The sequence below is a fragment of the Convolutriloba macropyga genome, chromosome 4 (genome assembly GCF_964194025.1).
Source record: "Convolutriloba macropyga chromosome 4, txConMacr16.3, whole genome shotgun sequence".
In the NCBI taxonomy this organism is placed as follows: domain Eukaryota; kingdom Metazoa; phylum Xenacoelomorpha; order Acoela; family Convolutidae; genus Convolutriloba; species Convolutriloba macropyga.
Genome location: NC_134471.1, coordinates 26,221,114 through 26,236,550, shown reverse-complemented (window position 1 = coordinate 26,236,550; position 15,437 = coordinate 26,221,114). Strand labels below are relative to the sequence as shown.

Here is a 15,437-nt window from a genome sequence, read left to right as displayed (position 1 = left end):
ATTTCGACAATACAGAATATCAATTAAAAATACGGTAAACTATTTTTAATATTTTTGGCGGATTTATTATTTTAATGCTGCTCATTTCCTTTTCCTTAACAAACATTTGCGATCAATTTCAGAAACCTGAATTTGTTATATATTATTTTTAAAAAGTTACTAAATTAGAATTGTTTCAGGTTAAAAAAAGGATACACATTGACTTTGAATAAGACTATGAAGCGATGCGAGCTACTCTGAAAAATACAGAAATAACTAACCTAATTTGATATTTTAGGCGTCAAAAATGACTCATTTCCTATTTCAATTGTTCTTAAGTCTCTCGAGAAAACAATCAAAAACTCATGATAGCAACGTAACTACAAAAGCAAAATTCATTTTCTATGCTAGCGCCTAAAAACATTTCATAACCCACATACCGGAAAAATAATATGAACAAATTTATGGGGTGTGAATAGTTTTGGATTAGTTTTATGGTGGACAGTTAAAGATAAAACTCACCGACTAAGAAGTTTTATGGTTTTCTTACGCTACCTTGACTAAATAATAGGTTCTTTTCCATCATAACCCCTCCCCAATCTAAAGAGGTAAAACATTATGTCCTGATAGTCCTCCGATGTTTATAACGTGCCAGAATTGAATAATGGTTAGTAAAGCGTGACACCATTTCAAACTCAATCGAGCACGATTTACTCGTATAGCGTGAATATTTCGTAAAATTGAAGACCCCGTCGGATTGCAATGTTTTCAATGAATTTCAATGAAAAATTCGGATTCACGTGTTAACAGTAGCGTAGAAAGAAAGATATTGCCAATTTTCTGAAGAAAACTTTACCCAAACTAAGTTTTTCATTTGGAACTAATATCCGACCTGAGGAAGAATATACCTATCTATTATGAGCACATCTGTGTTATAGCATGTATTAATTGTAAGGGCTAGTTCCACCTCTAATCAGTTCACTTAAACCATTACTAAGGCACGAATAAAACAGTGTGAGCAAGAATAGGAAATAATTACTGTCATGTCTACGCTCTTAAGCATTTCTATCTTAGTGAGATCATCGACATGACGGCTATTTAATAAAATTTGGAAAACTATGCTGACTTACATCTGAATTATCGCTGGACGAAGACACACTGTTTGCTATTGTCTCCCTTAACAAACTGTTTTTAATGTCAGCCATGATGTCACTGTTCGCCAACAGCCCACCTCCAAGACCCAGTCCCACGGAGCCCAACTGGTCCATTTCGCCCTCATTTTCACCCTCATCTCCGTAAGTGACAACTTCGTCACTGGCTCCCTGATCTTCGGAAGGGTCCACGACTCCACTACCGGTCACTGGGTCGCTTCCAGAAGCTGTGGCAGTTCCGGATGTTGTACTGGCACTGGTTGCTAAAACATTATAATCAATTTACAATTTTGTGTGTTTTTCATGCACCTTAATATATAAAGAAAAAAAGAACTAAGATAAATACACAGCAACAAAAAAATCGTCAATCTTAGATAAATTAAACAAATTAAAGAATAATGTTAACACCCTCTAACCCGAGAGGACAGACTATGAGGCCCTAGGAGCTACAAAACGCTCACCCTGAACACACAAGATTCGACAAGAATGGATTTTTTTTGAATTTTTGAAATTTTCACAATTTCTCACACCTGTTAAGAATACACCTAAATATTAGAACAAAAAAATTACTTGCCGATAAGAGTCAGCAATATATACAAAAACTCTCACAAAAAACATCTTTGAAGATCCAGTTAGTTTAAAAAAAGTTCCTTGTTTGAGAATTTTGAAATGTTCACCGAGAAAATCTGAAATATCTAAATTATTAACGAATATCCGAAAAAAAACATTTGCCAAAATCATTGAAACCAGCAACTTTTTTATTGGCCTTGTTATACATTTTTGGGGAAAAAACGTGGGATCACATTTTTACGACACAGAGAGCAATGGTGATCTAGAAAATCGTTGACTTCTACTTTTAGGATATATGTCTTAGAAGAAGCCAAATGCCGAACTTGAAAAGAAGTGTTCAGATCAATATGCTGAGCCAACCAGACACAGATCTTAGAGTGCTTCTTGTTCATTCGTTATTCTGAAAAAGAGAAAAAAAGTGCAGATATGAAAAAATTTTCGCTAAGCGAAAGAACCTTTTTTGATAACGTGCGGTTTTTCCAAAGTCGTTTTTTTTTTAGTTTTGACTCAACTTTAAAATATGCAGCATTAGACAGCAATTTCGAAAATCTGACAATAATATTAGACTTCTAGGCCCACATTTGCTCAAACTCTGCCATTTCAACACGTTGGACGCCTTTTCAGCAAATTTTGTAAACTATTTCTTTTCATAGCATCTGTGGAGTTTTTGGTTTGAAATAAAGTACTTAAGTGGTCTTTCGATTTGATAGATTTTAATTTTGGGTTGTGTTTGTTACAGCCCACCTTCGTCTCTGTCTTCAGCTTCCGTCCTTTTTTTGAATTTAAGCATTTGTAATCTCCTTTCTTGTCCAATATTTTGATCTAGAGCAATTGGATAACTATTGTTAGTAAATTGAGTTTAAATAAGAGTTTATTGGAATAAACTGTACAGATTTGTAAATTCTTTCCGGTTTTTTTTCTTTTTTTGCCTTTTCTGGTTGTTGACAAGCTTTTTATTTCTGATAGGCATTGCGTAGTTCGCTGATCGAGCAGAAAAATTTTTAAGGTTCCAAAGAATCATTGGCAAGAGGTAGCAATTGAAATTTTAGGAAATTCTTTTTTTCTATTTGCATTTTTTTGTTCTCTTTCCCTTTCTCTTTCCTCGTTTTTCTCTGTATGTACTGTTCTCATTTTTTAATATCAGATGATGGACGTTTAATGGATGATGACTGAGCGTCTTGCAAGTTGTTTTCCCAATAGTTGTCTCGGATTCGCAACCTGTGAAGAAACTTTATCAGATGTTTTTTTCAGATATCAATTTTGGCTTTTCTTATGTTTTTTAAGCTATGTTTCCACACGACTATTAGATTAAATGGTGGGTTCATTTTAATTATTGACCAGTTGGCTGTAGGCTAAGCGAATGTCTACTTCGAGTCGGTTCCGGAGTTTTGCGGCAAAGTATTTTTTGAAATGTGAGCGAGCAGAAGAACCGAAGTTCGGGAGTCAATAAAGTGTTAAAAAGTTATTTTAGAAAAAAAATTTGAAAAGCTGAGAAAACAGAATGGTTTTTGTTCATACCAGCTTATGAAGCACAGCAAAAAAAAATTTTATGCGCGACTTTTTCGGCTGTTTTCTAACTAATTTTTTATAGAGTCCAAAAGGTTATTTCAAATTAAAGATCATGCTATTCGGTCGTTTTTATAGCTTTGTGAATATTTTTGATAAAGGAGTTTATCGCTAATTTGCATCTTTTTCATCTATTTTGCCAATTTTTAGGCTATTTTAGCGATATTTTACCACATGCATTCTTCTATTACATTTATTGTTAACTGGTTTGAAGCCCAACGCTCTGATAGCCTCTGATACGAACTTAATAGTTTGTTTTGTTTCAAAGTTTTAAAATTGGTTATAAATTTTCTCCGTTTTCAAACCCCTTTTTTTCGTAGTTATAGAAGTTTGTGCGCTTATTTTGGCTGCCGCTTAATATTGTGCGCTTAATATTGTGAGAGAAGTTCTATAGTCTCGATTGCTGAAATAAAGTTTTCCGGTTACGTGTGTACTTATACAATTCATAAAAGTTTTGAATTTTCCTAACTTTTTAGGTTACTTTACTTTTTGGCCAATTTCTTTTGTTATGTGTGAAGATTATTATTTTTTATATGTGTTATATATTATGTGTTATTTTTTATGCTTTCATGCAGTCTGGCAGTAAATACTGATTATTTTAGAGGCTAATTTTTTGGCCAAGACGAATTTGAGTCGTTACCGGAAATCTTCCGTCTGTTTTTTCATTTTTTAAAATCTACAGATGGTAGATTTCCAATGGGGAAAAGAGAAAGTTCTCTCCCTGATTCACAACCAAACAAAATTTCGGGTACTCATTCAAGATATATCTTAGCAATTATCCCCGTTATCATACAAATAATATATCTTATATCGCATAATCATACAGGAATCATATTAAACTCAGGAGCAAAAACTATTCATTTTTATTCCAGGAAGAAGCCTTCCTGGAAATTTTTTTCTAATAATACATGGTCTATGACGCCTGAAACATTGATAGTTGCCGAGAACTCTCCATAAATTTATCTGAGTACGTAAAATACTATTTTGCCAACATAGTTCGCACAGATGCTGATGTGCCCTAATTTGATGATGTAATAGTTTATTACAATATATGTAATAAAGAAGTCTAAATCCGATACTGGCAACTCAACTTTGCTATCATTATATTGCATGTAAAGCTACTTTGGCGCGTCAATAAATGATGACGCAGAATCGCATCACTGATTCCTCAATTGTGAAATTAGAAAAACGTACTTAGCGAACTAAGTTTTATGATTGTTTGGTAATCATATTAGGATTATGATTTCCTGGTAATTATACAAGAAAAGTTACAAGCTATTATATCATACGTGATCCTTATATGGCTACTAGGAAATGTCTACCCGGACGTATTTCAAAGATTATAGCGTCTGTTTAACGAAGACCCTAAAGTTAATTAAATAGTTCCAAAACAGTTAGGCAGCTTTTAACTCAGGATATAGTGCAACTAAATTTAACATTTATTATATCATTTAACTTTTTAATCGGCCCGGCTCATTTGCAAAATAATTTAAAAGTTTCGACTTAATTACAAATTGTTTCTACTTCAAATTTAGAAGTTTTCACCCCAAAATCCTCGCCATTTGGTATCCAGTATTGAAATCCCAAATTAAATAAAACGCTGAGAATAAAGCCTTCAAACATCTATATGTTAGTCATCACTATTGAATCTCTGCAAACAGTAATTGGTTCATACCACCGCCCTCTTTATTGTTTGTATTTGGTTTCAATCTTTATGAAATAACTAACCTGATGCTGCTTCTGAAGACGGCATCTTGTTTGTTCAAGCTGTTTTGGTCGCCACCTTCTTCCTATTCAGTAAGAATAAAAGCCTATTTCGACTAGTGTGTCAGCAATTGTTCGTTTTGCCAAGTAACAAATGCAAAGTAAACAAACAATCCAAAGTTTGCAGAATATATCGTGGTTTAAATTAAAGGAATTAATAAAAAACAATAACGTCTGACTGTTGACGTAAGATGTAAGTTTCGCGCCGAGTGCGATTGGTCGGAGATTAAGGCGAAATATTGGCGCGAATTAGATTGGAACCCAAGCCAATAATTAAGGCTTTGGAAGAGATTAATATTGTTCGGCGTGAGAAAGATAACAAGTAAAGATGTAAACCGCAAGTTGTCTCAGAGACTACTTGAATGCATTCACCCTTTTAGGGTGTGTAAATAATGAGAACATAAAAATACGAAACTACAATTATAAACAATTTAGATCAATTAAGCATAAGAATTGTTGGGATGACATTAAGTTTCTCTAACCAGACATTAAGTTATAACAAGCGTCATCTCAATCTATTTATAACCTGATCTGATAATATCAAAACCGATCAAGGGAATCAACTATTTAATAATTAACCAATTTCAAATCCGGTAATTTGCGCCCCCTTCAGAAGGGTTCAGCAATCTTTGTTCCATTCAAGAATCCAGTGTAGGCGTGAACAGAGATTGCCTTCGATCTTGTTTTCACAGTGCAGAGGTCATTGACCGAAACTGCTTCACACCCTAAAAGCAAACGTGAACAAAGTTGAAAGCGGTCTTTGCAGCAGTGAAGATCAAAGGAGCGCCAGACAGACAGATTACGATTAACTGTCTGGCACTTTGAACAGATTACGTAATGTCACAATCAATTCACGTATATTACGTAACACACGTAGAGGCGCAGTATAATTTTTCAGTGAACAAAATGAAATGTATAAACGCAGGTTTCAAGTTGTAATCAATTTCTCCCTTTATAAAATGCAAAGTTGAGGTTCAGCAGCTGAAATGGGACCGCTTTTTACTATTTTATCAAAACAAGTATTTATTTGGAAAGCGGAAAATGAAATTAAGAAGAGAAAACGAAAAATGAATGATTGATTGTGAAGGATAAATGTGCTAGGAATTTTTCAGCTGAAAAAAGCGCTCGTTTTTAATAGCACAAAATTAAACGCCAAATAATTGGTCGATAAAAATTCTCCAATTTGCCAATTGCAAAAATAACATTGAAAAAGCTAGCGCGTATGGAAAACAGCGTATTTATTTGAATATTTTCAATATGTTGAGAAAATCAGAAACGTTAAGTATTGTTAATATCTTGAGGCATATTAAGATATATTTCCATTTGCAGCCTCGACTTGAAAGCCAAATTAACTGTTAAACAAATTTTTAAACTTTGAATATTAAAGAATGTGAAATTTCACAATGTAACAACGGTGTTGTCGCTGTTAATACTGTTGTGGCTGTTATTGTTGTTGTTGTTATAACCTAAGTTAAAGATAGGGTTTATAACATTTAAACAATTGAGCTTGTCGTTATTTTCAGGAAGACCGTTCAACGGAGTAGAAATCAAGGGAATGTTATTATTGATAGGGGTAGTTACCTCGGTTGAAAAAAAACAAGAGCAAAATGCGTGGATGAAAGGGAAAAGGCGGGAAAATAAAAAGTAAAAGGGGGGCTGGGATAACTTGAGAGATTAAGGGAGGGATAGTTAATCATGGATATAGCTAGACTTGAGAATTGCACCCAACACCACCACCACCCCACTACCCGGCAGTAGTAGTATTAGTAGTATGAGCAGTCCAAGAACAACAACAACAACAATAACAGCGACACAAGTGCGGCGGTGGGAACGAATTTAAACAGAAGAAGGGGAAATGTGAAATAAAAAGCATTTTGAAGTTGTAAAATGACAGGACGCGTAAGTGGTGAATAATTTGTCGCTACTACACAAGTGGGGGCTAACTTCACCTCTACTGTTGGATTGGTTGGGCTAACTTTAACTTGTGTAAAGTAAAATGCCTCGCCTCTTTGTTTTTACTACTTTCGTGGTTATTGCGGCCCGTAATTATAGACATATCTGAGCAGGCTAAGATATATTATAAGTTATATAACTTTTACTAGTAATAATAGCCCGCTGACGATCTCATAACCAGCGGGCCGTATGCCGCCTCTATCCCATTTTATCCCACTTTTCCTTCCGTTCATACTTTTCTTTCCCACTTTGCCAAATAATTTCAACCTGCCTTGCTTTGTATTTTGTTTTGTTGTATAGCTAAACCCGCAACTTGTAGTTGTGAAATGTTTACTCACGGGGCGCGTTATTTCTCCATTTCAGCCCAAGAACAGGAGGAGGAGGAGAAAGCAGAATGGCGCTCTGAAATTTGAGCTTAATTTCGGGCCGCAATCGGTGAATATTAAATAGCCCGTGGTATGATTTCGAAATAGGCCGAATATTTCACGCGGCTGAAATAGGCTGCGTATTATTCCGCAATAACTGTCTGCAGTCGAGGAAAGGCAAGTGGGAGGTTTACCTGTCTCGATCAGAGCTGTCTTGTGTCGGTGAGATAAGCGGTTAGTGAAAGAATAAAGGGAAAGCACAAATGAAATAAAAGCGGCCAAAATTGCTGAAAGACAGAAAGAAAGAAAGAGAGAATTCAGAAGCAGTGCCGACCGACCGCTTTCAGATTGACAAGGGCACAAAAAGAGCAAAAAGGTTTAAGAAGGAACACTAGCACTTGTAGCCAAATCAACACACACAGAGACCAACAAGTGTCACTTTAAATCGACAGCACCTCCAGCCGATTGCTAACCAGAGTCCGAAAAAAAACAATCTTGTAAGAATCTTTTTTTTGTCTGCGGAAGCTGTTTCTCCTTTTCACCCCTATTCAATTTCCATCCCCTGTCATTAGTTTCAATCCCGATTTAATTCTTTATGTAATAGGTAGAATTAATATTCAAAGTTCAGGATATGTAGGGTTTGGGAAAGGATTTTGGGGTGAAAAGTTTGTAGGGATAACTGGCTGAAATGATGTAGGTGTGAAAAGATCTGATACTAAAAAAAGTTTTAAATGAAATGCGGCTAGTAATAGAACCGATTGCCAACTATTATTCACCACTACTATTATTCAATTATCCTCAAAATTGTGGATCCTCCTTTCAAATTATACCTAGTAGATTATATACCTAGTTATTAGTAATAACATAGTCAACTTAAGAAAGTAAAAATAAGCTTTAAATATACCTTTCTGAAAATTTATCAATACAGAAAGTTGCCAACTCAAAACTAAATTTACCATGTTTACGTCGTAATCAACTTTAATTAGTAAAAAAAAGTAAAAAAAAATATTGAAAATTTAGCAGAACTAGAAAAAGGCATGTAGACGACAGAACTGTCAACACGCTTCAGCAAATGTCACAAAGTAAGCTGCTGGAAATCACAAAAATTTGTGCGAAGTATTGAAAAACGCAAAACTGACGTAAAAATTACTGCGCAAAGAAAAAGTTTCGATTTTTTTCTAATCCTCACTTTTAATTTGAAAAAAAAACTACATGTAGATATCTACTGTTGAGAGGTGGGAGTGTTTGAACAACAAAAAACTGAATTTGATGCAAACAATTCTGATGGTGAGAACTTAGTTCATCGTTAACATGGTCATCGTTTTTTGCTGATTAAACAAAATACATAATCTCCCGGCAAAAATTAATTTAGCGATTAATTAATTGATTTAATCGGGATACTGACTAAGCTGAGAAAACTTAACGCCCTCGCATTTCATCAGCATAATCTTGCTTTCCGAACAAAATTAAATGATTTCTTGTAATTCACAGAAGCAAAAGTTGATCATTTTGCAGTCATATTTAATAACCTTACATGGCCCAAAATACGCCGTGAAAAATCCTATATATAGAAAAATTCTTATGTAAATTTAATCTTAACTTTATTTAGTGTGTAGGAGCTTGAAATGACTGTTGTTAAGAATTCCATGGCCAGTTTTACAAGCGCTACCAAAACTTAGAATTGTAGCATTTAACCTCAACCAATGAAAAATGAGATTCAAATTTTCTGTTAATTGTGTTAAATCGATCAAAGCAGCCAACACTGAAAATGCAATTAAAAGAAAAAAATGAATAAGGGTAAGAGCAGTTAACAGTTCGTTTTCAATCGCTTTAGTAAAACATTGAATGTGATTTGTAAGGTTAAAGTTGAATTGAATGGTTCCCATGCTTGAGGTGGGATTTAAACCCTGAAAAGGAATGAGAATTACCAATTATGATTCACACAGAGATTCATTTGCCCAAATGCTGTTTTTATCACTAACAAAAAATCACTATCACCTTCATTATCTACGAGAATCACGAGCAAAATCAAGATTTTTCTGAAACAATTCCATCCGGGAGATTATGTGATTAGTTGGATGAGGTTCAATAAAATTGTTAACAACTTCGTTTACTCATTTAAAATTGTTAGTAATGAATATGACCGAAGTTTATAACACCAGAGTTGTTCCATCCTATGCAAAACATGATGGTAGAAGGCTTAAGTACAAGACGTCAGTCAGATCTTTTGTATCAGGCAGTTTTATTTTTCCAAAGGCTCCTCCAATACCTAATTTGGGGCGAAATGCGAAATGCGAATCGCGTTTAAAAAGGAAACTCCTATTTTGATGAAAATGCCGGAATCTAAAGAAGTAAGAAGTCAATAATAAAAAAGCAGCTGTTTAAAAAATCCAAAAAACACCAAACTTTACATGCACGTTTGGATCCATGGTACTGATAAATAAAAACAAACAACCGGAAGACTGCAGAATCGACTCTACGTTGACTTAGAACAAAGACAACTACTTACTTGATTTAAAAAATGCACTCATTAAGGTACTTACTTTAAAAACCAGCGAAGCAAAGTGAAGAGTAAAAAGCGCGTTCTAAAATCTGATTTAAAAAATAAAAAAGCTACATATCGAGAGTAACCGAAGAAAATCAAAATTGAAACCTTTCTCTTCAAACAAATAATGCTAAGCATACGATAAACAAATCAACAAAGTTTAAGAATGAACCATTTTTTTTAAAAAGTCAATATCTGATAAAAATTTTTTTCGAAAAGTATGAGGTTCTAAAAACTATTCTCAGAAGTCCTTACGATTACCATACTGATACAGGGACTGCCAATAGAATAGACAACGACAAAAAGGTGAGCTGCAACTTAAAAAGAAACCCGAAAATGCAAGAAAGCAAAAAACGATGTGAAACGAAAACGAATTTCTTCAGTGAAAAGTGGCCCATCTAAAATTCAAGCAAATCGCCTCTAGTAACACAAAAAAATCAAACAATTATACGAGCACAAGTATCTTGAGAAAAACTAGAGGACAACAATAAAAACAGCTAAAAAATCCTTCACATAGAAAAAAATGGCAGTATATCTAACCAAACTAAAATAGTAAATTAAATTTAAAAAGGTAAAAACTCCCAAAACGCACATTTGAATATTAAAATGAGCGAGACAATATTTTTTTTTTATCAAAAACAGTTAGAGCTACAATACTGAAAAAATGCTTTGAAGAGCCCTATTGAAAAAAAATTTAAACTTTTGTTTCAAATATTTTTCGTAATCGATACCGATGTCAACCTACATCAAAACTTGATCCGAACAAAAATTTTCAGCATAGGTTCTAAGAGATATTGAATCAGGGCACTACGGCCCTTGTCATAACCTAATTGAAATTTAACTCAATACTTTCAAATTATTGTTCCTCACTGTTTCAAGAAAAAAAAATTAAAGCTGAATTGCCGATATTCAATCCCAAACCCTTATCTTTTTTTGGAACAATTTCATCAAAGCCTTGACAAAACATTGTACTAAAATTTATATAAATAGATTGAGTTTTTAAAAAAAACCTTAAAGATCGACGATAAAAACCGAAAAACTTATCGAGAACGGAATTCACACCCATCAATTAAGAGGCTAGTAGTCTTGACACAAATCTGCGCTCAGTCACTCAAAAATCTAGATACAAGATGATGATTGTTATAAGCTTGTTCAAAAATAAAGCTCTAATCCCTAGCAATTTTCTTTCCAAATAACGCTCAGAAAACGAAAAGTTATGCACTCCTAAGAATAACATCTGAATCACTAAACGACCTTTATCTATGTTGTCTAGTTTTTTTAGACCATTACAATTCAGTTGAAGAAAGTTGTGTGTGTTGTCGGGAGTGCGGAAATTTTGCCTTGTATTTGCTTCTATTATTTTGCACCAGGAACAGCGCTTACAGTCGAATTTGTTGTTCCATTGCTCTATGGACTGTAAGTTGGTGCAATTCAGGTGTAACCATCCTCGGCGGCAGCACCAGACGCCGTATCGATTTCAGTTGTTACGGCGACAAATAGCACGAGGCGAGGGGCGGGGTTTGTGGGACCTGTGGGAAAGACCAGTAGATGTAGCCAAATGGATGGACTTGATACCATCAGTCCTACACGACCACACTGCACAGAATAATCAGCCTTCTTATCCCCTTCCCCCAATGTTGACGATACCCCTCCTGGCCTCCCTAAACCGCGGACCGGATGTTATTCACCACGGCGCAGACGTAGAAACATCGCCGCTCCAGAAGCAAGTTGTGGTTAGTCAGTCACACTACTACTAATTTACCTATTTTTATTATTATACAAATGCAACTAGTGTACGAGTTAAAAACGGCAATAAGCGCCAGTATCCCGCAACAATTAACTGCGAATTGCAGCTCTGTGCGACAGCTACCACAACAGCAACCTTTATCTATGCCTGCTGCAGTTATTCAAGCAAAACGTAAGCCAGAATACAAAAATCGCTTGAAAATATTGAAAAGTAAATAGAAAGTTCAAAAATATCCCAGAACTCATTTCTATGGCATGAAACGTGATCACAATCTCTCAATTACATTCCTGAGAGTCACACATTGCAATTGCCATTGCAAGCAGAAAACAAAACAAAATACGAAAAAGCTTTTATAAGAAATATTGTAACTGACTCAATTTATTATTTCTCTAACTCTCGACTAATTTCGTTTACAAAAACCGATGCTAAACAGTATTTGAGCCCACACAATTGTAATAAAAACGGCCATAAAGGAGCACATCTGACAGACTAGTTACTACTACACATAACACATCATGAATAAACTGAAAGCTAGCACCTCATTTTTTTTGAAATAGTTTGAAGCAAACTAACAGAACACGAGTTTAAGTTTAAAAAAGTAGTGGTTTTCTTGTGTATATTATCGATAATTGTCCATATTGTTTCTGCCTAACTTGAATTTAAAATCCAACATTTAAGTTGATCAAAAATTTTGAAACAAACGAAAACCATTAAAAACATTTACAATATCACTATCTGTGTTCAAGTTGAAGTCAAAAACACAAAAATTTGCATATGTAATAGATGTTGTAAACGTCGGTCTTCAAATAGCAAATTTTAAGAGCAGTTGAGAAATGTAAACAAAAAAAATGAGGCCAAATTTTGCTTTCTATACAAAAGTTTATCAACTTACTATCCGATAAGATATTTTGAGGTTACGCGCTCGACATCAACAAACTACCATAAAAAAAAGAAACTAGCCTATTAAAGAATAATAATAATGAAGAACATATATTGAAAAATAAAGCTTAAACAGAGGACATTTCATTCAAATTCTTGCGAAAGAATTTTAAAAAATTTTCTGAATGTCACTTTAACCGCGCGTCTCTTTGTCATAAGTTAATTGTGAATCAAAAATTTAAAAAAACTTTAGAAATGAGTAAATGGAATTTATCTCTTGACTGGAATACAAAAAATGAAAGGGATTTATCGAAAAAAACAAGAATCAAAATTTGAAAAGAAAACTAAAAACAGAAAGAGGAAAGACATCAGAAAATAGAGCAATAGAGAAAATAGAGCAATTAGTACAAAGTGCTTTCGCACGCATTCCAGACAAATAACAAGGAAAGAAAACATAAAATTGACGCAATTTTTTAGCTACTTTCAAAGCTTTAGCAGGATAGCATGGTATTCAAGTAAATTTGAAGTTGGTGTCCATTTGTTGAGTTACTCCAATTAGTAAAAATGCTGGCCCAAATCTTGTTCAACGTTTAATCTATTATTTGTTCTAAATGTTTACCTTCCAGAAAAACTCATCTAGTCGAAATATTGTGAAGAACTTGATTTGAGATTTTTCACAACAAGGAGAAAACTCGCGTTTGCACATAATGTTCCGATCCCGCTTATCCTGTTTTTGACTTATTGTTTACCCTCTGAGGAAGAGATAGAAAGCTTTCGAAAATTCGCATATTGTTCAACAAACCACTAAAAAAGTAAAGTATTGCCGCGTTAGAGAACCAATGAAACTTGCCATTAGCGAGACAGCGAATCAAGAAAAAGTTAAAAGTCAAATAAAAAACCAACATCAATTACACAAAAAGCCAGATGTTGATATTTATGAAAAGGCAACAACAGAATCAAAATGGCGTCGCATCAAGTGAAACCAAAACAAAACAAATTAACCTGCCTGTACTGCACTATAAAAGATATGACACCTGTCCTTGACGAGACTCCGTAACAATTCAACAAAAACAGCACAAAGGGCATAGTTCAAAAGTAAGTTTCCATTTTTCAAAACCATTATTTCTTAAGTGATTAAAACGTTTAGGTGTCAACTTAAAACATTAATTATAGCTTTTGAAGTATAGTTGAGGGAACAACAGAGACGTGTTCATTTATACTTTTCGAAAAAGCAATTGAGATATGTAACTTTCCAAAATATGTCATAAAACTACGAAAAGAACAACAAAAACACGCAAAATTTAAAAAAATAAACAATTTAGCAAACGACAAGTCCCGGCCGTTAAAACCATAAGCAATTCACTGAAGCCATGAAATAGGTTTTAACAACAAACTTACCTCCTCATTAGAGTTATGTCGAGGTGAGGAAATAATAAAACCTCAAAACGGGCCGATATCCAAATATCGCAATTTTTAATGAAAATTCGTAATATCAAAGTCAAAAACCATTAGTTGATAAAGAAAGCGTTTTGAAAATTGAATTTAGGCTAGCTAGCAAAAAGATGCGCAATATATATCGGGAAACAAAGCTTCATATTGGCAGCATTAAGATAAAAAGTGTCAAAGTCTGTTAATCATTAAAAAACAAAAATTTTCAAAAATTCCAAAAATCATAAAACTTCAGCTAAAACAGATCAACTTGCAACTCCCTAGGAAAACAATGGCGCTGTTTATAAGTAAGACTAAGTCATAAGACAACAAAAAACCAAATATAGACATGAACTCATACTTCACAAACCGTTCTACGAAACCACAGTATTGAAGCTTTGTAAACTATGAAACAGTTTATTGAAGCCATTAAAACTATTATTGACTGGAAACATTCTAAATTTTGACTTGAGTTTCGTTCGATTATTAGTAGCTCCTCTTGATAAAAGCCTCTGTAAAAAAACAAGGAAATAACAGTACCAAAAACACATAAACATTTTTATGGAAACATGTTTTCATCAAACACCTTAAGACAACAGAGAAATCATATTGATTGGTTCAGCAACAAATAATGATTGGTTCAGCAACAACCTGATGAAAACTGTCAATGATTAGCTTAAGTAACATGATTTCAAAAACAAGAACAAAAAAAGAGAGATAAAACCTGCAGCTACAAAATGAAACCATGAATTTGGTTCATTTTTACATCCAACAGAAAGTACTGAGATCTTTCAGTATCGAGAATATATTCAAAAACTATTAGAAGAGAGACAAACACGGGTAAAAAAAAATTTAAGAAATTTTCACAAGCCAACGGTAACACAACCGTCAAAACGTTAAAATATTTACCAACAACATTCAATATGTGCCATTGCGCATTCTTTAAATGCCAATTGGACTTTTGAAATCGCAACGTTTCATTGAAAACTCATATTACCAAGGCCAAAAAACCATTAGTTGAAAACAAAACCAATATAGAAAGAGAAACTTTTCCACACCAAATAGAGGATTGAACTGACTTTATTGAGACTTAACTACAAGTTGACAAAAGTAAGATACAAAAATAGGCAAAGTTCAAAATTTTACATATTTTCCAAAAACAAATATATACAATGTCAAGAGAGCCATAAGATAACAACTGAAAACATGGCTTTGTTTTACTAGTGCCAACTAAAGAAGCCAGTTGGTGTTTTCCAGATACTGAGATTTCACGAGACTACAAAACGTATAGCAAAGGCAGGCAGGAATTCAATTTAAGTTGACAAAAACAAGTTGTCAAAGCCATAAAAACAGAGCTCGTCCTAAAAACCTGTATATATTATGTCCACTGGATCTCAGTTTTATGTAAATGGATTTTGCTTTAACTGAATCTTGAAATGCAATCATTGTTGTCAGTAATTAACCCAAGAAAAACAAAAATTGCGAAAATA

At 33.9% G+C, this 15,437-nt stretch overlaps 1 protein-coding gene across 5 annotated transcripts in view; it reads right to left on the bottom strand.

Moving 5' to 3' along the window:
* The window catches only part of LOC142337556 (uncharacterized), a 66,563-nt gene that overhangs the window by 33,094 nt on the left and 18,032 nt on the right, over positions 1-15,437 (bottom strand). For all 5 annotated transcript variants that reach the window (XM_075386866.1, XM_075386871.1, XM_075386869.1 and 2 more), the window contains exons 2-3: positions 4,995-5,755; positions 1,110-1,393 (exon numbers count right to left, since the gene is read on the bottom strand). In XM_075386866.1, coding sequence (XP_075242981.1) covers positions 1,110-1,393; positions 4,995-5,019 — 309 coding nt within the window. In that variant the 5' untranslated portion in view covers positions 5,020-5,755. The remainder of the gene's footprint in view (positions 1-1,109; positions 1,394-4,994; positions 5,756-15,437) is intronic.